Source organism: Episyrphus balteatus, chromosome 4 (assembly GCF_945859705.1).
Source record: "Episyrphus balteatus chromosome 4, idEpiBalt1.1, whole genome shotgun sequence".
In the NCBI taxonomy this organism is placed as follows: Eukaryota; Metazoa; Arthropoda; class Insecta; order Diptera; family Syrphidae; genus Episyrphus; species Episyrphus balteatus.
Genome location: NC_079137.1, coordinates 22,682,523 through 22,709,070, shown reverse-complemented (window position 1 = coordinate 22,709,070; position 26,548 = coordinate 22,682,523). Strand labels below are relative to the sequence as shown.

Here is a 26,548-nt window from a genome sequence, read left to right as displayed (position 1 = left end):
TATCTTCTACTTCGGAAGCCACACGAGTATCCAGCTGTGAAACAACATAGTGAAATTTAGTGGTTTCGTTTGTTATGTCCGAGATAATGAACTGGGACTCAGCTTAAGAAAACCATAAGCTAGGCCGTTCTGCCCAAAACGGTGGAAGTTTCACTGCCACACGGTTGATTTTTGGTTGTGTTGGAGGACTTGCATTTTGTTGTTGATTCTGCAGAAGTCGAGTTCAGCTTCCTGTTCTGCATTCATTTTATATTTGAATTCTTGTTGAAGTTTGGTAGGTACTTATTCTAAGTCGGGGTCACCAATTTGGAAATAAAAGATATTTTATTTCTTATGAAATTATATAATAGGTATTTATTGATTTGATGATAAACAAGAATTGATTATTGAAAAATATGAAAATTGAAAACTAATAATTTAATGAAACGATCGAAATATTAATTTAAAGTAAAACGTAAACAAAGTATTAACAAGTAATAAAAGGTAAATGTAGTGGCTATCGCCACATTAGCTTGTGATATTTCCATATATACAAATCCGAATCATTTGCATCTCTCTCAGCAAAACTTTGAAGCTTTGAACACTAGACAAAAAATATTGAGTTTGAGAGTTCAAGTTCAGTTATTATGCAAAAAAAGAAAGACGAGTATCTACAAAATGAACGATATCGATGTTTTGCATGCTCACTGTACAAAGGGTGACCGTGTACGAAGGGTGACCACTTCCCCCTACATTATTATATACATTATTCAAGGTGAGAAATTAATCCTTCAAATAATGCAATTTTCTTAAGATATCGGTGTTCAAAACGTAAGTGAAAAAAAAGTTGATTTTCAAAAAGTAAATACCAAATATTTAAAAATGCAATGTAAGGTAGAAAATAATTTTAAATTAATTTAAAAGACAAACAAAATACCTTTCATTTGATACCAAAATCATTTCCCTACGAGTCTTATACCACACGATATAAGCAATTTTGTCAAAAAAAAGTGAAATTCTTTTTCAGAGTAAGCCCAATTTTAAACTCAAATATATCCAAAACCCCACTAACGAATTTGGAAATATTTAACCCACGTAATGTACTTACCTACCCTCACCTTTGATTTGGTACCAATTTCGTTAGTGAACACACTGGGCCCAAACTCCATAGAAAAATGTGCCATCTCCTTTAATGTCGATGTATCGGCTTAAGAAACATCGATGTATACATCGATGTTTACATCAATGTTTTTCATAAAAACATCGATGTTTTGAAAACATCGATGTATCGTTTGCATCAGGGGCGAACGCAGGGGGTGTTTTGGGGGTTGAAACCCCCCCCCCCCGAAATTTTTTGTTAAAAAAGAAAAACACTAATATGCTGCCGAAATTCCCAAACTTTAGGACTTATAAAGTAGACACATATTATGTAATAATATGGAATGTGGATTGATTGGTGGGTCCTGGATGAAAACAAATTGAAAACTGATGAATTCAAGCTATTTTTTGCTAACATTTTTTTGCTTTATATAAAATCTAAGTGGTTTTTTACAAAAAAAGAATGCGATCTTAGCTATTGCGTAAATGTATATGGGAAAAATTGAGATAGATACCTACATAGAAATATTTCAAAAACTTTCTGTGCCACAAGTCGTTGTCGAGATATTGAGATTATTACTCAAAAGAAACGCCTCTTCAATGCTTCATCCAAACTAAGCTCACGTCATAACTTTTTTCATATTTTTTCCCATCGACCGAACTACTTTACGATGATTTAGTTATGGATATTGCCAATAAGATGGCATTACAATTGGAAGTACAAATATTATCGCAAAACAAAGGAACTCTTCCGGTCCGGAAGAGTATTTTCGTAGGTCGGTCTATGTTCCGTTTTTGAACCATTTAGGTATACAGTTAAAAAATTGACAGAGCTTAGTTTGATCGTTGAGTCGTTCTTGTAGTGAGTCCCATGTCAACCACCCACCACCTTAAGGCCCCGCTCGCACTAGCTCCGAATTAAGTTGGCAACAGTCACTTCGCGATGTTCCTCAAAAAACATATTCAGCACTGTTGTGAGTTTCACGTCAACAAGATTCGACCCGGAAAATTTAAATTTCACTTTTCTTCTAGGTATTGTGAGTTGCAGGCGACAAGTTGTTCGCGTCCCGAATTTCGTATTTTCGTATTTTGAACTTTTTTTTAGTTAATATGGGAGGCTTACCTCCCCATTCGCCCATTCCGCAAAAATGAGTTTCTCTGTGAAAACGAAAAAAAAGTGTAAATTGCCTTGGGAACAAGGCATAAAAAAACTCACGCAAAAAAACTCACACTTGCAGAATTGGGCCCAGCTCACTTAAATTTTGGTTTGCACATTCAGAATCAGTAATGTTGGTACAAATCACCCAAATCAAGCTGTTTCAGTGGAAGTTCGAGTAAGATCGTCCATATTCTACATTGAGCAACACATCAACGAGTAGTCACTCGCAGAAAGAAATCTAGTGAACAGAGCGCCATTAAGGATGAGTGGACCACGTTAAAGTCCGGTTATCGTTTACATATCGGTGGATAACTTTCACATTTTTAAAGATGAATGAAATAACTTTTATTATTTAGAAATAAACAAGGCTAAATATCTTCATCGCCACAATTCAGAATTTGTGCTCTTGTAAATAAGAGAGAACAAATCATGAAAAAATTTTCGTGGTTCTAGAACGACGTGAAAGATATCTGTTTTTTCTTAGTTAGACTAAAATTTTTGTTTTTTTTTTATTTTTATTTTGGAATGAGATTTAATTAATATAAGGAGTAAAGCTGTTATGAAGCACAGTACACATAAAAAGGTAATATATTCCGAACTGACATTGGTCGCCAGATTGTCAAAACATGACACTTTGGCGACCAATGTCAGCTACCGAATTCTTGTTTAAAGTACCGACGAAAAACGCACAAAAAACCGATAAACAACGCACACCACTAATTTTTAAACAATTATTTACCATTTCCCGCGATGAAACACGAAGAAAATTTGTTATTTTTCAATTTATAATATTTTTAAATGACATTTTATAAATTAAAACAAAAACAAATTTCCTGTTTACTGCGATTGAAATATAAAAATTAAAGGCCGACCTGACAGATTGGTCCCCATTTTTGACAAACAAATTTTGACAACGTTCGGAATATATTACCTTATTATGTGTACTGTGGTTATGAAGAACTAAAAATTTGTTTTTCATAGAAAAAAATTAATCGAAACTGAAGCTATTTTTCCTTATCTTACAATGTTTGAACAGGTGTAACTTCTACAATTTATTAATAAAATTGATCGAAATAAAATTAAATAACAAATAAGTACCTCAACTCAAATACTAACACATTTGATTAGTTTAAAAAATTAAGTTTCTAGGGCTAAAGCAAAAAAAAAATAAAATGCACGACTTGGTCGCACGAACTTGCCCTTAGAGTTCAAGTTGCTTAAATTTTTAAGACTTTTTATATAGAAATTCTGGGAAATGTAGGCACTATCATAGCCGTAGCTAGGATTTCATTTCGGGAGGGGTTAGCTCAGACTTAACAACATTTTTTTAGGAATCACAATACTTGGTATTAACTATATGTAACTGCAGTCGATTCTTAATCCCGCAAAGCAAATGGTCACTAGAACTGTGTCGAAGCGAAAAACTTGCCAATATCCTTTTTAAGTATTCGTAGTTAAAAGTTTAAAATAGCTCTGCTTACCGCAAACGAATTAAAAAATCCCCGAATATTCAGCGGCATGTCTAGTTTGAATTGGTAAAAAGGGCGAATAAGTTGGTTGATATAAATTGCGAGCGTCAGCGAGCAAGAAAATTTTTTTGAAGAAACAAATTTAAGCCATTCTTTGGCTTTATACAAAAAATTATTTCGCACAATTTTATATACATATAAAACATTGAAAAATGGACAGAAAAATGATTGAGTTCTAAATTAAATTGGCAATACTTAAAAACAAAAATTTTTAATAATCCAAGTTGTTTGGCATGAGCTAATAAATAAGACTTCACTTTGAAATTTAACAATATAACTGAAATTGTTTAGTTTTATAATTTGAAACAAAAAAAATAACGAAATATTGTACATACAATTTTAAAGTTCAAGTGACCTCAACTCCAAATTTATAAAGCGTTTCGCTCACTTAAAATAAAAATAATTTTAATAATTTTTTATTAGGCGTGTTTTTTCTACAACTCAGTAGTTACTCATTTTTTTATTTTATTTGAAAAAACAATAAAAACAAATACTTACTTGTGTAATTTTTATTATTGTTTTGCGAATAAAATGAAAAATGAGTAGCTACTCAGTATAAGAAAAAACACTATTATTTTTGTTATTTTTCTTCGTTATTAAAAGTTGTACATTGGTACTACACTCTCTAAATAAATGGATACATTTATTTTCGCTTATATACTGGATTTAAGCTTAACATAGAACAAAAGTGGGTAACAAGCAACTGAAGATATCTCGGACAGTAGAAAAGATGTCGGAAAGATTTAAATAGATTTAACGGTAATATTTCAAAAACGAGATGTGATCGAATATGTCTGTCTTTGGATTCGAGTTCGGCACACCGAAACCCTTTGAAAAAGTATAGTTTAGTCTCGGCACCAAAAACCTTGCAAAAATACTTGTGGTATTTAAAGGGTTCTTTAAAGAGCATTTTAAGATGTTAACATGGTGCTTAAGGAAATGGGCAAAGAGGCAAAAACTTGTTTTTGAAAACCCTTTACCAAACGTTGTAATGGTCCAAAAAAATTTTGTTTTCCCTTATAAAAACTTCATCGACAGCTTCTTTAACGATACGAAATTGGTAGAGACTTAAAGGAGATTTTCAGATAGTTAATCAAATCACTAAAATACAAAAACAAAACATTTAGTGATGCACATATTAGACTTAGGTATATTTGTTTTTCTTTTGATTTTCTGAAAAAAAAATTTCAGGGGGGGGGGGTTAAACCCCCAAAATCCCCCCCCCCCTAAATACGGCTATGGGCACTATGTATATGTACATATATATTGTATATACCTAGGTGCAAAAAAAAACATAAAATTCGTTTTTTTTTTTTTTAATAAAACAAAATCTGAAATCAAATTGCCCTCCAAAACAAGTATGCAGTTTTGATTGATATATTTAAATGCATTTTTAGAAAAAAAATTTCAAAATCGTTAGAGCCATTTTTTAAAAAACTAATTTTTTATAATTAATATTTTGGAAAAAAGTTTTAAAATAAAATTGGTATGCCATTTTGTAGAAATCACTAATCAACATCAAAAAAATACAATGTCCCGTTTTCGAAAATTTTACTCTTCAAAAAAAAATTTTTTTTTGTAAGAATGCATAACTTGATATATATTAGACTGGGCCAAAAAAAAAAAATATTTTTTTTTTGAAAGTTACTTCGAAAATCTTGTTCAGGATGATGAAAAAAAAATTTGGTGAAAATTTGAGCCGTTAAAAAAAATTTTAAGAGGTCTATCATCGGTTTTTTTTATTTTTATACATGATATGATGTTTTACAACAGAACTGCTAGACGATCAAAGTAAAAAAAAATTCTGTTCATTTTTTCTTATATAAAATTAAATTTCCTACAAAAAAGATCTTATTGAAAATTTTCGTCAGACGAGCCGTATTCGAGTAATTAAGCTTTTTAAATCGAAGTGTTTTTTCAATTTGACTGTTTCACTTTGGAATTTTGTGATGAGCAAATAAGTGAATAGAAAAACAAAACCACGACAGATTCTTATAGGAAATTTAATTCTCTGCAAAAAAGGTCTTGTAGTAATTTTCCCTAAATTGAGTTCTAAAGAAGTTATTCACGATTTAAATCGAGAAAAAATTAAAAAATCAATTTTCAATTTCAAAATTTTCTAATTCACTGAAAATTCAATATTTTCAAATTAGCAAGATGTTTTCTTGTAGGGACTTAAACGTTCTATAAAAAGTTCCTTGGCAGCAAATTAATTGCTTTAACCGTTTAGAAGATATTCGTATTCAAATCGCAATGCATACTTGTCATAAGAAAACTATTGAAATCAGTGGGCATTGGTTTTGATACGAATATCTTCTTAACGGTTAAAGCAATTAATTTGCTGCCAGGGAACTTTTTATAGAACGTTTAAGTCCCTACAAGAAAACATCTTGCTAATTTGAAAATATTGAATTTTCAGTGAATTAAAAAATTTTGAAATTGAAAATTGATTTTTTAATTTTTTCTCGATTTAAATCGTGAATAACTTCTTTAGAACTCAATTTAGGGAAAATTACTACAAGACCTTTTTTGTAGAGAATTAAATTTCCTATAAGAATCTATCGTGGTTTTATTTTTCTATTCAGTTATTTGCTTATCACAAAATTCCAAAGTGAAACAGTCAAATTGAAAAAACACTTCGATTTAAAAAGCTTAATTTCTCGAATACGGCTCGTCTGACGAAAATTTTCAATAAGATCTTTTTTGTAGGAAATTTAATTTTATATAAGAAAAAATGAACAGAATTTTTTTTTACTTTGATCGTCTAGCAGTTCTGTTGTAAAACATCATATCATGTATAAAAATAAAAAACACCGTTGATAGACCTCTTAAAATTTTTTTTAACGGCTCAAATTTTCACCAAATTTTTTTTTCATCATCCTGAACAAGATTTTCGAAGTAACTTTCAAAAAAAAAATATTTTTTTTTTTTTGCCCAGTCTAATATATATAGTACCTATGTATATCGCAAGTAAAATTGTTAAAAAAGTAATTTTTTCTAAATTGTTTAAATTGTATAATTTTGATTTTTATTTTATTTTAAAGCTTAGTTTATTAACTATGGAGTATGGAGCTATATTTTGTTTGACATCGCTCCTAATTCCATATTTAGATTCATTGATATCTTCACTTGAACGAAGATTTGCAGATGAAAACTTACCAGCATATTTTCTATTTATTTTGTATCCAGTGGATATATTAAAGTTAAGCTTAAATGATTTTAAGTTAAAATCAAAAATGTTTCCGAGTTTTACCTCGGATTAAAAAAATTTTTTGGGGAGGCTGAACTGTGGCATAATCTTTGGAAAGATAAAAAATTATCTCCCGAAAATCTGCAGACGACTTTTTCCCGAAAGTCGACACCAAAGCTTAGTCTCCCATTTCGCCCTTTCCTTACCATGCCCATGCACCACAAGCTCGGTTGAAAGAACTTTTAGTACCTACGTTTAGGAGAGTCAAAACGTGGCTAAGATCAACCATGATCGAAAATCGTTTGAATGGTATAGTTGATAATTAGGCCTATTCGGCGAGATCTTTTATTCTGCTATTCTCTTGTGTATTTCCATACAAAAATCTAATCTGTCAAAAAATCTTTTATGATTTTCTTATTTGGTATTCGGCTTACCCAATCTGCTATTAAATCTTTTATAAGCCTTAATCAGCAAGCCTTAATCTGTTATGAAATCTTTTATGAATCATAAACGAATAAAAGACAGATTTTTGCTGCTTTTATCATTAAAGATTTCGATAAAAGCAGATGCTTTTTATTTTTTAGCTTTGTTTATAAATAATTGAGACGGAGCGGAGGTAAGTTTTTTATTCATAAAATACCATCAAGCAATTAAAAAAAATAAAGTTACTTCAGATACGACGAGTGACTAGGACAAATCTAATACGAAACTAAGAGCATCAACAAAATACCAAGATCACTTCACCCACTATTCCGTCTTCAATCAAGCAACTGCCATAAGGAACGGTCGTCCTCGTCTCGACACGTTGCAATCCTTTTTCATCTACAAGAACCACCACAAGAACCACCACCTCCTTTGAACAACTTTTTCACCTGATATTATGAAATTTAAAAAATACCATGTTTCAAATTACTACAAAAAGTAGGGAGTTACCATCGTATTTAAATAGCCCGATCAATCTAGACATTTTATCAAAGTTATCTAATTGAAGTACAAAATTTTTTGATGCAATTAGTTTCCTTTGATGGAGTAGAATGTGAAACCACAGTTTTACACCAAAATTTGATATGGCGTATCCCCGAAAATGACCCCTGGCCCTGACCCCTAGGTAGTACGGTGAAAGTGATTTCAGTCGAATTTAATAAATTCAAATTCAAATTTAAATTAAAATAAAACACATTAATGACGTCTAAGCGAGCCATGCAAGAAACATTCGATTTAAGGCTGAGTGGACCACGTAAAAATCGGGTTATCGTTTACATATCGGTGCATAACTTTCACATTTTTAAAGATAATTGAATGAAATAAATTTTATTATTTAGATAATAAACAAGGCTAACTATCTTCATCGCCACAATTTCCAAATTTGTGCACTTGTAATTAAGAGAGAACAAACATGATAAAATGTTCGTTGTTTTAGAACGCCCTGAAAGACATCGGTTTGTTTCTTAGTTAGACTAAAATTTTTATTTTTTTTATTTCTATTTTGGATTGAGATTAAATCAAACTACGGAGTAAAACTATTTTGAAAAACTAAAAATGTATTTTTCATAGAAAAAAATTAATCGAAACTGAAGCTATTTTTCCTTATGTTACAATGTTTGAACATGTGTAACTTCTGCAATTTATTAATAAAATTCATCAAAATAAAAAGAAATAAGTAACTCATCCCAAATACTATATATTTTGTTGGAAAATATTATTTTGTAACCCTCCAATCGCTTTTTAAGTAGTCAAAAAAAAACAATAAAAAGTACTAAGAAACCAGAACTTTTAAATTTTTTGTTATATTTTTGTTTTCATTATTTTTTCCATCAATGTCAAGTAAGAAAGCAAGAATTGCTATAATAGTTTTCTTACAATTAATTTTTAAAAAAGAGTCTACTTTCCATTTTTTGACGTGATAACGTCTTATAAATCGATGAACCATGGCAGCCACCACAAAAAAGTGACGCCATTTTCTAACGTTACACCCTCGCACTTTCGCAGTGCGGCAAAAAATTTCAATTAAAAATTAAAAATAAACTATTAGAGATACAAAAATCTTCTATAGCTTATTTGAAAGATAATAACCTAAAGCTAAATCCAACTGAAGGATTTTTAAAAATTCCGCCATTAAATAGGGTATACAGGGGTAAAACAGAAAGATGAAATTTGGGCTAAAATCTAAGCGCGAAGTTGTACAGAATTGATTTTTTTTGTCAAAGATAGATGAGATTAATTTAAGAATAACTGCATATAAGAAAAAATTCTAAAAAAATTTGAAACTAAGCTATAACGTTTTGTTTGAGCGTTATACACGTGTTGGGGCTATGACAAAATGATGATTTTCGGTAAAGGAAATTTTTTTGACAATTCTAAAGATGTCAGGTGAAAGATGAGAAAAAAAAAATGAGGCGTCTAATACGGATTTTTTTCCAACACTCTGCGTTTCGAAATATGATTTTTTGAAAAACTCCTTGTTTTTTAGGGGTATTTTTGGGTAATTTTTGATTTTTAGCTGAAACTTATAGGACATGTAGGTTTTGGCCTTATGCATACATGTGCAACAACTTGGAATCGTTTAGTGAGTTTTGACTAATTAACGGAAGAAACAAGTTTTAAAAAAACACGTTTTTTTTTACCGTTTTTAACCGATTTTCATCGTTTTTTATTTTTATATTTTTTTGTTTAATAGATACAGGAATAAAGTATATGGAGTAATGATAGACCATGACTACGACTATATGTGTGTTTCAATCATTTCAATCATCACAATTTTGAGATAATGGTAAAATAAAATTTTAGAATTCAACAGGTTATAACTTTTGACCAAGAGCAGATAGAAATTTTATTAAACTTTTATGAGCAATACAATTACCTTTCATTTGGTATATCACACAAAACGGTAGACTAACTACAAACTACACAATGTTAAATCAAGAAACTTGCGAAAAAACTCCAAACACCAGTGGAGATCTGTTGCCCCCCCGAACAGCCACCAGTTTGGGAAGTACCGTAATCTCAGTCTGGAAATTCGACATGGTTGACTTTAAAAAATTCTAACTTCTCTTGTAGGCATCTTTGAAATGAGATTGATACGTCATATGAAAGGCGAAATAATAAGCTTTCACATGGTTTATATTTTGTCAAACAAAAAAATTGATTCCATAGCCTGAGAACATAAAAATAAATGTTTTTTTTTGCTTTTTTTAATGAAATTTGATCGAGTTCAAAAAATTCTAGCACTCATAGACCTGATCGATATATATATATTTTGAGCTTAGACAATAAGCTTTCAGATGGTATAAAATTTTTTATAGGTTGTTAGGGAAAAAAATGGAATTAATGACGTGAGAAGATAAAAATTCATGTTTTCTTTGCTTTTTTTGATGAAAATGATTGTTTTCAATAAATTATTTTTATACTTTTTGCGCATTGTAATAATTTAAAAATGGTTTTATTCTTAAGAAGAAATACTTGGTTTTAAATTGCATAATTTTTTTTGTAAGCTTTTAAAATAAAAAAATTTATATAATGAGAAAATAAAAAAGGTATTTTTTTTAGCATTTTCTTGAAAAAAGTTTGAAAAAAGTAAACGCTTCAATTGACTCATTTTAAACAAAAACACACAACCTGTTTTCTGACGACGTTATCACGTTAAATCATCGTCCGTAAACCGGCTTTACAGACAACCTCTTTTTCCTCAGAAATGTATGGAATGCGTATGTATTGAGATTTGTAGTTCAAACAAATTCCGCTGGCGCTAGTTGTATCTCTCTCTTTATTATCTTCTATTTTGTTTCTACATGATCTCTCGCTCTATCGAGTGGTTGTTTGGTGGTATAGATGAACTTAGGTTTCTACATTCTACATATTGTTTGTACATAGGTTTTTCCATAAAAAAGGATTGGCGCCAGGCAAGCTCATCGCGCATGCAAAGTGTTGTTGTATTTTTCTTTCGCGAAAATGAGAGGATACAGGAAATGGATCTCTCACACGTTCGCAATGTATGGTATCTGGTGTTGCGTGGTAGGTATCAGAGCGGAGATCCAAATGAGTATGTTCGAACCTATTCGAACAATTTTAATTTTTTAAAATGATCGTTCGTGCTCGATCGTTTTCTCTCTATAGTCTATACTCGTAAATCATCTTACTCATAAACAAAAATACTCACAAACAAAACCATATAAATTGTTTGAACTCATGAGTATACTCGATCCTCAATACCCACGAACAAAATTACTCGTAAACAGATTGACTGTTCATAAACACTAGGCTTTACTCGAAATGATCGGAAGTGATCGAAGTGTTCGAACGTGATCGAAAATCATTAAAAGTTTGAACAATGAAAACAACCACTTCCAATTTCTAGGTCCTATAGGTACCTGTTGCATATTTTTTTTTTATTTAGGTTTTGAGGGTTGCTGCACTAACGTCTGTGGACTTTTGGAGAGGTCATTTTCTATGTATAAAAGTTTATTAAAACCAAATCCCAACGGTTTAGTTTTGAAAACTTCAGGAAGCATTTCACGATTCATGCTAACAAAACTAATGTACCAAGATATTATATAAATGATATATTTTTATTATATTTGCTGTGAAAACTTTCCATTAATAAAAGACTGAATTATTTTTTATTTTATTTAAATTTTTTTTTTTGTTTACTTTAGTATTGTACTCAGTATTTTTGAAGCATATTTTGGATTTATTAGGCATATTTTAGATTTTTGATGGCATATTTAGTAATTTTAAGCGCATATGTATTTCGTGTTTTTAGGGCATACAAATCCAGGTCCTAATCATAACTAATCGCAATAACTTAATTTGATATTTTGGTTTAAGAAGATATACGCTTTTCTTTGTAACAAATTTGTGTGGAGGAAATTTATTTCATCCTAAAAATACCTATGTATTTTTTAATTTGTACCTACATTTTTTTTCTTTTTAAAGCTAACTTTTGCTCTCAGAAATCACATTTCTTAAAATGCATATTAAGCATATTTATAATTATACTATGTTTACTCGGTACTTTTTTATAGAAAAAAATATTTATGGGTTGATGTTTCCGCAAAAAAATAATGATGCTGAAAACATCGCTCTTGAAAACATCGATGTAATCGAAACTTCAGTTTTTTGTTTTAAGTGAAGCGCACCAGGCGAGTTCTACCCAAAACACGAATGTGGAAGAAAAACATTTCTGAATTATTTTCGTACTTTTAGTATAGTTGAACCATAAATTAAGGTACCTTCCACATAAGAATTTTGTAAAAATATAGGTAGTTTTCTCCAAACCGATCCCTGCGATTTTGATAAAAACATTCAAGTGCAATCGCAATGTAAAATATAGTATGGTCAACGTTGATTCAATTTTGAAAAAACGAAAAATCATTCCGAAAAATAGTTTAATCAAAGTGGTTTCTGTTTATTTTAACTAGGTTCAACATTCACACAGTGTAGAACGGTTATTAACTTCTAAATTTGTTTAAAATGACAACCTCATTAACTTCAACAGATTTTTTTAAACAAAAGCTTTGATTGTACTTATTAAAAATTAAATATAGAAAAAATAATTTTTTGGATTAAGAAAAATATAAACATGTATTTTTTAAATATCAATTTTTCGAAAACGGGACATATATTTCAAGTCTTAGTTTTAGATCGTGTGTGAATTTGGTTAAATTTTTAGCCGAGGATAAGTTTTTGACATTTGTATCTATGTCTGTTGAATAAAGAATTTATCTTAGCTTTATTTAGTTGTGAGAATTGGGCTACATTTTTGAAGTGGCTAAATACTTTCTTAGTTGCAAAACAAAAGAATTAATGGTGTATGAAACATTTATAAATATTAACAATTTACAAACAAGCGTTGACCTGTGAATTTTATTTTTACGTTTACATTCACTTAAAATTTTTTTTCATCATCAATAAAAGCTGTGTTTTATTTTTCTCGTGATCCAGATCAGATCATTGTATTTATTTGCGAAATAATAACAAAACTAAATCCTGCTTTAATTGTAATAGTGTGGCTTAAATCGACTCGTGAAAAGTCGGCATTACTTTCCCAATTTTCTTTCTTTATTTTCAGTTTTTGATTATTTATTAAAAAAAATACATCAATTCTTCTGCAAACAATTTTTACTCTGAAGATAAAAGTTTAACCGGGTCCCAGAGCAAGGTAAATGTTTGACAGCTTCAGTTTTTGATTATTTATTAAAAAAATACATCAATCCTTCTGCAAACAATTTTTACCCTGAAGATAAAAGTTTAACCTGGTCCCAGAGCAAGGTAAATGTTTGAGAGCTGAAAACTTTTTTCTAAAAAAATGTATTGTCAAAAATTTAGCTTAATTTAAGCTCCGAAACAAAATCCTCTCGAAAATGCATTTGATATAAGATTTTGGATAGAATTTTTTATGTTAGCTAAAATTTAGCATATATTTTGAGCACTTGACCATTTTTTTAAAATTATTTTGGAAGTAAGTTTTTTTAATCCTGTGACCCGCCCCCCTCCAAACCAATTTTCTAGATCCGCGCCTGGCCTGAACAAGTTTAAGGTTGACTTAAAATGACGACAAATAAACGAGTGATTCCGATAAAGAAAGTATTTTGTCTATTTTTCAATTTCCTCAAAAAGTAGAAGGCATAGGAACATTATGATTTTCATGATTTGATAAGAAATCAATTAAGGAAGTTTACTTTGTCGATCAATTTCGTATTGAAGTCCACAGTCTTTGTCAAAAATTGCACTCAATGTGCTTTTTAAACTTTTTTTTCACAAGTTTTGACTTTGAAATCGGGTATTTCAAAAACAATTGATTAAAATAACTTCATTTTAAAATTAATATTAAGTTTATAGTTCTAGCTTTTGAAAAAAGTATCAATCAAAACTGTAAGTGTTGCCGTTGTTTTTTAATATATTTTTTTTTATTTTAATTATTTTTTTTTGAAAATTTCCCCTCCCGCCAAAACGGGGGGACATTGACCCCCCCTCCCATAGTAAACAATGATTGTATTTAACCCCTCTACAAAATCTCATTATCAGTTCTTAGTGATTAAGTTATTTTACTTTCCCCTCAAATGTTTCTGTGTTACTTGAGTAAAACTAAAAATGCGAAAAATAAGATAGATTAAAATGGCCATACTTCGGTTAATATTCAATTAAAAAATTTAGTGAGCACAGCATTTTGAAGGAAATTTAATCTTCTTTTTTTCTTTGGAGCAATGTTTATGTCGATCTCAACCCAAACAAATGTACAACTAAATAAGCAAAAAAAACTCAAAAAATCGATTTTTTTGATTTTTTTATGATTGTTTCGACTATTTTGGTATGGAAATTTTTTTTTTTTAATTTAAAAAAAAACATTATTAAAATAGGAAATTTAATTCTCTACAAAAAGTTTTATGTGCAATATATCAAAATTTTGCTTGGTTTACGAGGTAGGTATATTGAAAAAACCAAAAAGGGGGCTTTTGCACCCCTATCTTCAGTTTCCACCTTCTCATTTAATAGCACTCCGCGGTTTTATCTTCTTTTATAACCCATTGAACGATTCCTGCAATAAAAACCCGTGAACGTCTTAGTTCCTTATTACCCTGTTTTTTTCGACATAATCAATAGCCTAATTATATTTGGGTTTAAGTAATTTACAAAAAGTTACTTTATTACATCTTGGAGGTGTGGAAGAAGATAATTTCTTTTTATTTCTTTTTAAAAATTTGTTATTGTGAAATTCTACCAACAAAGGGGTATCGCTGGTACTTTTTTGAACTTGAAACATTTTTATGCAAAGTGCGGTATCGCTGTGAGAGCTTTTTGTTGTGAAAGACTTATGGGTTAAACATGATGCAGAGTGAGATGCAAACGTCCTATCTTACCTGTACTGACAATTTTTGTTCGACAGAGTATAGTAAAACCAATTGGGGTTGAGTTGAGATTGTATATAATTATCTCAACACATTTCAGTCTATGTTTACCACTTGTATATCGTTACTCTCGTGTGTGGGATTTCATCTTGCTACAAAACAATTACTGGCCATAGTTTTTATGTTTTTTCATATATTGTTTATAATTCAAATCTTCAAATTCAATTTGAAAAAACGTTGACAGTTTGATTAAAAAATAAAAATTCCCTTGGATATTTTTAACAGAGTTTTAAATGTTTCCATTAAAAGGCTTTAATTAAAGAAGAGTGAATTAAATAAATGATGACTTTACTTAAGGTGACCAACCGTCCCGGTTTACCCGGGACTGTCCCGTATTTCTACAGCTTGTCCCGGGTCTTTATTTAAGAGACCCGGGACGTATAAGTGTACCGTATTTTGTAATTTGTCCCTTGACTGTCCCGTATTTGCACATTCTCTGATTTTTTTTATTCAAAATTTTAAAAACTTTGTACGACAAACAGGAAAAACAGTGGTTGGAAATGAATACTTTTTCTAATTTTTCGCATAAAGTACCCCGCTGAACCAAAACAAACACATTTTTTGTCCAGGGCCGGATTAAGAGGGGGGAGGCAAACGGGCCAACAGCCCTGGGCCCCCACAAAATAGGGGCCTCCACAAAATCAAAAAAAAAAAACAAAGAACCTGCATCATTAACTGCATTCCTTTGGGAACATTTATCTACTGCTTAAGCCTACTTAAATGAATTGGAAAACTCACGTTTTGTAGCCCCCTTAAGTCAATATAAAGACGCAATTTAAGGCTGCGAGACTTTTGAATTCCTTATTAAAACGCATAAGTCTATAAAACTGCTTCCTCACATTTTGGTAATACCTCCATTCCACTCTTTGACTATCAAGATTGAAGCCAAAAAAATAAAAATCTGATAAAAAGGTACTTTTTCTTCTTTTCAATTTTGTCAAAAACTAGAACACATACAGACATGTGGTTTTCTTTGTTTGATGAGAAATTGATCAAGGCAGTTTTCTTTAACAGTCAATTTTGTATTAAAATGCACGGTCTTGACAAAAAAAAAAAGTATTATATGTATGTGTTTTTTCAACCTTTATTTTCATAAATTTTGATATCGATTATTTCTAAAACCATTAATTAAAAGAACATAATTTAAAGATTATAATTAAGCGTATGACTCCAGCTTTTGAAAAAGGTATCACTTATAACCAGAGATCAGAAATAACAGTCAACCTTTATTTTCAATTGGTTTCTCTCTGAGAGTTACCATTACCATATTGCTTGAAATACGTTTCGGTTAAGGTTTGAGATTTATTTTTAAAAATAAAAAATAAAGGTTAAAGGTTGAGATTTATTTTAAAAAATCAAAAATAAAGGTTATCGGTTGACATTTTTACAAAAAAATAAATGAAAAAGGTCAACCTTTAACCGTTTTCGGTTAAATCAAAAATGGTCAATTTAAAAGGTTAATGTCGAATATGTCAAGAATGTCTTTATATTCCAAAAATAAATATGAAAAGGATGTTTTTTCTAAGCTTATGTATTAAATAATGTATGAACTAAATAGACTCTCAAAGTTCTTTAGACCCAAGATTATATCTCTTTTCGTTTAAAGTAAAATCTAAAGACGAAAATGTGTTTTCCACTGCGATGTGAGTCGCTGGGACGACAAGCACAACCAATGCAATTTCGAATATTTCAGGAGACCGATGTTCTAATATCTAGGTCAAAGCGTTTAGCTTCCAGAAGCGTTTTCGCCCGCCCTACTTCAAACGGATATATCTCGGAATTTTGAAAAAAAAAAAATGAAAAAAAATTTTTCATGCCAAAAGGTAGCGGGGACTCTAACCTACATTTGGGTACCACTCCCGTCCCTGTAGGTGCACGCGTTCTCAAATCGGGAGAACTTAAAGGTAAAAAAAAAAGTTAGGCCCGATTCTGAAAAAACAGGCATGATGTGGCGGTTTAACACGGAAAATGATTTTTTAAAAATCTGACAATGTGCAAAGCGTAGGACCATGACACAAGCTATCATTTGGCACCACTCCCAAAAATTGCTCTCAAGCGGTTTAGCTTCCAGGAGCGATCAAAGATTCGGGGATTTTTCGAAAAAAAAAATTTACCCCAACTTTCAAACGCGATTTTCTCGTAATTTTGAAAAAAAAATCCAAAAACCCGATTATACCACTATCGGGTAGCTGAGAATATAAGCTTTCATATGGCACCACTCCCCTGTCTCTAGGAATTGATACATTTGCAGATGAAATTTTTTTTTTTTAATCTCACTGGTTGACCGAAACATAAAAAAATACAAAAAAAGGTTTCTCTCAGACTTTGACCGAAATTTTTCTTTTTTAAAAATAAAGGTTATTTTATGACCTTTATTGAAAATGGCGACAAATAAGAGTTATTAAGGAACCTTTCAAAAGGTTGAGATTTATTTCTGATCTCTGCTTATAACTGAATCGATGATTGTTAAAACAACATAAGTGATTTTTTTATTTTTTACTAATGTGTGACCAAAACTTCTATAATTTTAAATAGACTGCGGATTTGTATATTATAATACTTAATATTAAATCTAGAATGTCAATTGAAAAATAAGAAAATGTCTTTTAATTTGCTCATCCTTACATTAATTATTTCTTCGATTTACGGAAAAATAAAAGTGTATAAGTAGAGCAAACACACAACTTTATCAGGGTATTTTCACTTCATATTTTATACTTTCAACAATTTGTCCCTTTTTTTTAATTCTTTTAGTAAATCTTTTTGATTCAGATTTTATTCTAGAATTCCTATAGAAAATGTTCTCCGAAGAACTTTGAATTTTGGACTTTTTCCTCAAAATCCCCAGTGTGCGACGCATAGACCGACGAATGTCATGATGAAAACCCCTTTTTTGGACTTCTCCATCATGTAATGTTAAGTTTATTTAAAACCTCAATTTTTTTTGACACGAAACCAATGCTATAGAGCAAGTAATAATACTAAGAAACTCGGTTAACTTTTTATTTTAGTTCATTATTTGAAATTTAAAAATATGGTCACCGTAAGTATACCTGATATTTTTTTTTTTTTTTTGTTTGCTCTTTTGAGTTAAAACTCAAATAATGGATGATATTTACGACGTTTGTTATTGGTAGATAAACATTATAATATTCATTAAATGATTACAATTATTTTTTACTTCTTGCTTGGTAATTCATAATTAAGCATTGCAACAGAATCAAATTTCCATTTTCTACTAACCTAAATATGATTTATTTAAATATTAGATTAAGGAAATGATTAACTATATATTTTTTTTTTTATTTACCACTTACCTTCCGGATATTTCTTTTATTTAAAAACTATTTAAATCAGTTTGCAGGTACTCACTGTTTCATTAAATTAGTAGTTGGGCATACATTTGTTGCTTTGTTATTATGAGTGATATGGCGTAATCCATCCTGCCAACGCTACAATTTTGAAAACATTGAAATTAAAAAGAAATTCAAAAAGGTTAAAATTGCACATGCAAAAAAAAAATTCACAAAGTGTGTTAGTTTTTTATTAAAATGTGTGAATAAGCGAACAATAAACAAACAAATCCAGTTTACATTTATAGTTATTAATAGTGTGTTCTTAAAAGAAAGTAACGTTGCATGCAGAATCCCAAACATATATTTTGCAGCCTTGTTTAACCAAAACTTACTGTTTTTTTAGAACCATCATAGGACATATGTTATTCGCTTTCGAATTATGAGTGATTTTTCTCAGGCCACGAAGCCATATCTAAAATTGCAATGAGAAAGAATTTAAAATATAAATTCAAGATAATCGGCCCTAGCGAGGTACCAGTCAAAGCGGAAAATTCTCCGACTTCATCCGAATTTTGCTTCGATGTGTGCTTCCAACAGGTAAGAAATCGGAAAAATTTCCGCTCCGACGAATACCTCGCTGGACCGAATAATCATCAACTTTTAGCACCTCGAATCTAAGGCTATATTATGTAAGGCTTTATTATGCTCTAAATATACCTTTTCCTTATTTAAAAGGGAAAAAATATTTTACGCATCTTTTTTAACTCCATCATCAAATATTTCTTTTTATCTCTGAGTTTGTTGTTAGCCTTCTCGTGGCCCTACAAAATAAAAATTATTATTATTAATGTTATTATTTCCTCGGGGGTTTTGTAGTGTTTCCCCTTTAGGACGCGTCCACAGGTGTCGGATAGAAAAACGCTTGGCATTATCTTGAAATGCAGGGTATGTGGGAAATAAAATACCACACTCGGACCAACAAAAACTACTATGTGAAGGAACACAGAACAAGAAACCAAATATTTAAGGAGAAGATAGAGAGAACAATTTTACGGTGCAGGGAGTCGGATCCCCAGTACCGGCGTCTGTCGGGGGTGAGTACGCGGGCCCCGAGAAGTCGATATACAGCGACCGCACAAAAACAATGAGAACTGATTCGATTGGAGTGGAAAGCTTGGCTCCTACGGGTACTCCTATAGGTCCTAAACCACCTGAAGGGCCGAAGTCAGCAAGCGTGGGATTTTCCCGATTTCTCGAGCTGAAGGGGAAAAACCAGAAGAGGAAGCCAACACTGCTGCTCGGCCAACGAGAAAAATTAATGCTTCTGCCTCCAAACAAACGGACGAGGGAAATCCAAACGACGTTTTTCTTACGGATATGCAGAAATGCCTTAATACCCTTAAGAAAATGAAGATGGTGTACCTGAGACAAAAAAATATCAGGATAGATATTAAAGACGGCATAGCGTCATTGGAGGAGTCTCTTGACAAAATAAAACGGTCAAAAAGAGATAAAAACAAGACCGATGTTTGCTGCTTTTGCCAAGTTTGCCAAGAAGCCCCACAGCAGAGGGTGGAATCCGGTCAGAAGTTCCTAAAAACCCTTCAGAACCGGGAACCAACAAAAGACCACCGTTGAATCCACTCCAAAAGGATTCCGAAAAGAAAACGAGAAAGACTTCAAAAGCCGCGGAGACGGAGGACAGACAAGTAAACACACTGACCGAGGAAGTCATCCCCGGTGAAGAGACCTACGCCCAAGCAACTCTCAGAGGAAAGGTCACAGACGCTGCCAAGGGAACTTTACCTGATAAAACGAAAAGAATTAAGGTAACCCAACTACCAAAGCAAAGATTTCACTCGAGATTAAGGACCTTGACGAACTAACCACGGTAGAAGAGGTCCAGGAAGCAATCCGCAAAAATTCATCGACCTCATAACAGAGCTTAAAATAGGGATCACTTGTAAAAACAACAGATCTTTGAAGATGGCTATTATCAGGGTAAATGCTCAAGCCGCCCAAGAAATGCTGAAGGCCAGCACAATTAAAATTGGCTGGACACACACACACACATAACCGAAGTTCTACGCTGCTTCAAATGTTTCGGATATGGACACAAACAGTCGTCCTGTCTTTAATCCTCCAGGCGAATGTCCACAGAAGTCTAACGGCAGACATCCTTCTGACAAAACTTATCTCGGAACTTCGAGCTGACATTGTTATCGTAAGCGAACAATTCCGCGATAAGGACGGACAAAATTAGTTTTTAAATCTGCTTAACACTGCTGCCATTGGGATCACAGACACAACAAAATTCCAAATTGATAGAAAAGGGGCAGAAGGAGGCTTTGTCTAGGTCAAAACAGGAAAACTTACAATAGTAAGCATATATTTTAGCCCAAACGACAGGATCGAAGAATTTCGAAAAAATCTGGATTTAGAGGATTTCTTGAATGAGACTGGTGGAGATGTTCTAGTCGCAGGAGATTTCAACGCCAGAGGTCAAGAGTGGGGAGTGCCAACCACAGACTCTCGAGGAAGGCAAATACTCGAGATGGCCACGAGACGTGGACTATACGTAGCTAACGTAGGAAACACCCCCACCTTCAGGAGACCAGAACACAGAGGCACTATTCCAGATGTTACCTTTGCGACTGCGCCGCATTCGCAAAAATTAAGAACTGGAGAGTAATCGAGGACTATACAGGTAGCGACCACCAGTATATCGTAAGATAACCAACGAGTCCTAAACCTAAGTCACCAACCACGGGCTCCAAGGTAGAACTTAAATAGGCTTAACGCTGATGTTTTAAAGGGAGTTATCGAGGAAGGGGCAGAAGCTGTGCTGCAAGTAGAAGGACCTGCTGAAACCAAGGCTGAAGCCACGATGCAACTAATTCGGCTCGCCTTCGACTCCTCAATGCCACAACAGAAACAGAGATCCAGTGTACTGGTGGACAGAGAAGAAAGCTGCGTTACGCCTGAGATGTTTACAACTTCGACGCATAGTCACCAAAGGGAGGAGAAGACACGCTGAACCTATGGAGGATGCCATAGCGGAGTTCAGAATCAAGAGATCCGAGCTTAAGAGGGCCATCAATTTGAGCAAGAAAGAGAGATGGGAGGATCTCCGCCGTGATGTCAATAGCGACCCCTGGGGACTAGCCTACAAGATCGTTACGCGTAAACTACGAGCTCAGATGACCTAATCCTAACCTAACCTATTAAATTCCTCAGCTTTATTAAAGACTAGGGTGCTTTAATTTTTTATTCACTCCTCAAAATACTTAACATTTCATTCATTAGATTTTATTTTCAAACAAATTTGAGCCGGCTCACAGTGGTGCCATTCTTCGTTTTTGGCGTCAAAATTCATTTGCACGGCTATTTCTGGACGAAAAGTCATGAAATTTGGTACACTGAATGATAATAGTATGGAGAATACAAAAACGCTGCCATTTTTTTTTATTCAAAATGGCGGCTCCAAAATGGCGGAAAGAATGAACTTTAAAATAGAATTTTCATTTTCAAAACAGTATATAATCCAGAAATTGGGCTAAATTCATGTCTAAAAGGTGTTAGATTTAAGATTTAGGATTCATAGGTTCATATTCTTTACAAAAAAGTCAAAAAATTTGAAAACAAAGTCCAAAAAATGCCAATTTAATAAAACACAATTTAAGACCTCTAAATACGCTATTTCATGTATTTTTTTTGCACTTATCTCAATTTTGAGATCTCTTCTATTTATGTTTCATAAGAAAATTGAAAATATTCTGGTTATATGGTTGCCAACTATGTTTTTAAGTAAATATAAGAAAACATGATATAATGAAAAGTTACAATGTTCAATAAAACTGAGAATTTATTTTTTCCGTAAACCAAAATATACTTTTCTAATAGATTTTAACGTTCTAAATTCAAATCCGAAGTCGAAAAAAATCTATGACGTCAAATTTCGTAGATAAAAATTAATTTTGATCTGCTAATATCTCCAAAACGTGACATCATAGATATTTTTCGACTTCGGATTTGAATTTAGAACGTTAAAATCTATAGAAAAATATATTTTGGTTTACAGAAAAAATAAATTCTCAGTTTTATTGAACATTGTAACTTTTCATTATATCATGTTTTCTTATATTTACTTAAAAACATAGTTGGCAACCATATAACCGAAATATTTTCAATTTTCTTATGAAACATAAATAAAAGAGATCTCAAAATTGTGATAAGCGAAAAAAAATACATGAAATAGCGTATTTAGAGGTCTTAAAGTGTGTTTTACTAAATTGGCATTTTTTGGACTTTGTTTTCAATTTTTTTGATTTTTTGTAAAGAATATGAATCTATGAATCCTAAATCTTAAATCTAACACCTTTTTGACATGAATTTAGCCCAATTTCTAGCTTTTATACTGTTTTGAAAATGAAAATTCTATTTTAAAGCTCATTCTTTCCGCCATTTTGGAGCCGCCATTTTGAATAAAAAAAAGTTGGCAGCTTTTTTGTATTCTCCATACTATTATCATTCAGTGTACCAAATTTCATGACTTTTTGTCCAGGAATGCCCGTGCAAATGAATTTTGACGCCAAAAACGAAGAATGGCACCACTGTGCGGCTGCGCGGCGGCGGCAGCCCCAAAAAAAGACTAATACATTGTTACGACACATCGTGGTTGAAGAAGCCTGCCTTAATCTGCATAACCATAAATTCTCTATGATTTACACAAATACGTTAAATATCGAAAATAATGTCTATTTTTTATTCAATTAGAACTGGTCTTTTAGATTTTTCCTCAAAATAAGATTTATATCTACATTACAAAGTTTTTTTTTGGATAAATTAAAGACAAAGTTAATATTTTTTTAACAAAGTTTTTAAATACTTGCATTTTTTTCTACAGGAAAAATAGAGGATTTTTTGTATGAAAAAGGGGAAACAAAAACGTTTTGGTGTTAAAAAATGGGATTTTTATTTTGAAAACCTGGGAAACCTGGAAACCCTGGTGAGCGCGCAGACCCCGGGACGGCGATATACAGCGACTGCAAAAGAAATGAAAACGATAATGTAAACCCTTCCTTGGGTGTGGCACACTTGGCCACTTGTTGTGGAACTGCGAGCAGAAATCGTCCCCCAAGAGCTGGAAGAATTTCGGAGATTTAGCCGGTATGCCATTATAAGGTTTGATTCCTTGGTGAGTCCGGGGAGGTATGGATACCTCCTTAAGTAAAGAAAAAAAAAATAATGTCACTATGTTCCCCTCATAAAGCACGTGCTGGGCCCATTTACACCGAGTACGACGGCAAATTCGGTTGCAAGTCGTATCGGCACTTAATATTGTTTTGGTAAATAATGTATTATATTACTTTATGTTTGGTATCACGTATCAAGACTTTTTGATGAATTTAAGGTTGCTGAAGGAACTTCGATTGAATGCAGTCAACAGCTTTTTAAATGAAAAAGGACCTTGCTTGGCCCGCTTCGCGGGTTCTCAGGATTAACTCCGTTTTTAGATCCTCTGTCCCGAGCACGCAACTTCGTTGCTCCGCTGAGGGTTTATAAAGTCGTCAGGCAGGCGCCAATGTCAACATGAAAAATTTAATGAAAATATGAAGAAAATGTTATCAGTTTGAGTTTGCTTCACGAAATAAGTTATTTTGAAATAATTTTTTATCACAATTTAATATTTGAAGAAAAGTTGCAAATATGTGAATTTGTGTTGGATTTGAAAAAAAAAATTAGATTCATGTGAGAAACTTGTCCCACAAAATTATTTTGCTCTCTTTCAAAATGACATTGCGCCCTCAGAGATTTTTTCTTGGTTGGACGCGCCTATTGAGACATACATCAGATGAAAGATCTAAATGAGCGTATTATTTCTTTGTACGGACAAAAGACTATCTCGTGGTGCATTTTATGCTCAAAAATGAATTAACACATTGAGACATACATCAATTGAAAGGTACTGATGAGCGCATTATTTCTTTGAATGGACACAAAACTCTATCTCCTTGGAAGGTGCAGTGGTGCATTTTATGTTCAAGAATTATTGTACATGTTCGTGTTTTTAGAACAAAAAAAGATGGAGAAAAGATTAATCCATGCGGTATGGTTTGTAGTTTAAATTCATAATACCTACCAACAATTTATAATAAATCCATAAAAACCGATAAATGCATTTTTTTTTTGAAAATGAAAGCGGTTAATGGATTAGTCCAATAGAATGTTTTTTAATCAAATTAATCGAGCGTCTAGTCAAAATGTATACTTTTCTGAATTTTATTAGGTACATACATTTTTGAAAATAAAATGCATCACTGCACTTTCTCTGCACGAGATACAGACTTGTCGCCGTAAAAAAAAATAGTACACTCATCGAGACCTTTCATTTGATGTATTTCTCAATGTGTTACACCAATGGACCAAAATTCCCAGTCTCCTTTGATTGATTGATTTATTGATTGAAATAACTTGATTTAAAAATTAGAATTAAGTGTAAAATTCTGGATTTTGAAAAAGGTATTATTCATAACTGTAACCGTCGTTTTTAATTTTTTTTATTGTGAGTAATTTTTTATTTTTTTAGAAAATAGCCCCTCCCTCCTAAACGGGGGGAGATAGAAATAAAAAAAATACTTGTATTTGACTATATCTATGGACGGAGAGAGAAAAATACTGTTGCAAGAACTGCATTCAATCGAAAACCATAAGGATTTAGGATGAACATGAACAAGTTACCAAATTCGAAGAGCCCTTAAGTTGGTCTATCAGACTATTTCGTTTGAACCACTACTTTTGGGACACCATGTACTATTTACTACATGTAAATCAGATAACTTCATTAAGGAATCATAATAAGGATTCGGGATGAACATGAACAAGTTACTAAATTCTGAGAGCCCTTAAGTTGGTCTATCGGCATATTTCGTTGGAACCATTACTTTTGGGACACCCTGTATGTAATTATGTCATTTGGCAATTTTCAGAAAAATGCTGAAAATTGGTAGCATTGTTGATGGTTGATGCTTATGAACAAGAAATTTAAAAGGAATGCATCCTTTTAGATTTTTCCTCAAAATAAGATTTATATCTACATTACAAAGTTTTTTTTTGGATAAATTAAAGACAAAGTTAATATTTTTTTAACAAAGTTTTTAAATACTTGCATTTTTTTCTACAGGAAAAATAGAGGATTTTTTGTATGAAAAAGGGGAAACAAAAACGTTTTGGTGTTAAAAAATGGGATTTTTATTTTGAAAACCTGGGAAACCTGGAAACCCTGGTGAGCGCGCAGACCCCGGGACGGCGATATACAGCGACTGCAAAAGAAATGAAAACGATAATGTAAACCCTTCCTTGGGTGTGGCACACTTGGCCACTTGTTGTGGAACTGCGAGCAGAAATCGTCCCCCAAGAGCTGGAAGAATTTCGGAGATTTAGCCGGTATGCCATTATAAGGTTTGATTCCTTGGTGAGTCCGGGGAGGTATGGATACCTCCTTAAGTAAAGAAAAAAAAAAATAATGTCACTATGTTCCCCTCATAAAGCACGTGCTGGGTCCATTTACACCGAGTACGACGGCAAATTCGGTTGCAAGTCGTATCGGCACTTAATATTGTTTTGGTAAATAATGTATTATATTACTTTATGTTTGGTATCACGTATCAAGACTTTTTGATGAATTTAAGGTTGCTGAAGGAACTTCGATTGAATGCAGTCAACAGCTTTTTAAATGAAAAAGGACCTTGCTTGGCCCGCTTCGCGGGTTCTCAGGATTAACTCCGTTTTTAGATCCTCTGTCCCGAGCACGCAACTTCGTTGCTCCGCTGAGGGTTTATAAAGTCGTCAGGCAGGCGCCAATGTCAACATGAAAAATTTAATGAAAATATGAAGAAAATGTTATCAGTTTGAGTTTGCTTCACGAAATAAGTTATTTTGAAATAATTTTTTATCACAATTTAATATTTGAAGAAAAGTTGCAAATATGTGAATTTGTGTTGGATTTGAAAAAAAAAATTAGATTCATGTGAGAAACTTGTCCCACAAAATTATTTTGCTCTCTTTCAAAATGACATTGCGCCCTCAGAGATTTTTTCTTGGTTGGACGCGCCTATTGAGACATACATCAGATGAAAGATCTAAATGAGCGTATTATTTCTTTGTACGGACAAAAGACTATCTCGTGGTGCATTTTATGCTCAAAAATGAATTAACACATTGAGACATACATCAATTGAAAGGTACTGATGAGCGCATTATTTCTTTGAATGGACACAAAACTCTATCTCCTTGGAAGGTGCAGTGGTGCATTTTATGTTCAAGAATTATTGTACATGTTCGTGTTTTTAGAACAAAAAAAGATGGAGAAAAGATTAATCCATGCGGTATGG

General features: G+C 32.2%; 1 protein-coding gene across 1 annotated transcript in view; it reads right to left on the bottom strand.

Moving 5' to 3' along the window:
- The window catches only part of LOC129919157 (1-phosphatidylinositol 4,5-bisphosphate phosphodiesterase), a 360,368-nt gene that overhangs the window by 240,960 nt on the left and 92,860 nt on the right, over window positions 1-26,548 (bottom strand). Inside the window, exon 6 of the mRNA XM_056000005.1 lies at window positions 18,548-18,627. Within this exon, the coding sequence (XP_055855980.1) occupies window positions 18,548-18,627 (80 nt within the window). The remainder of the gene's footprint in view (window positions 1-18,547; window positions 18,628-26,548) is intronic.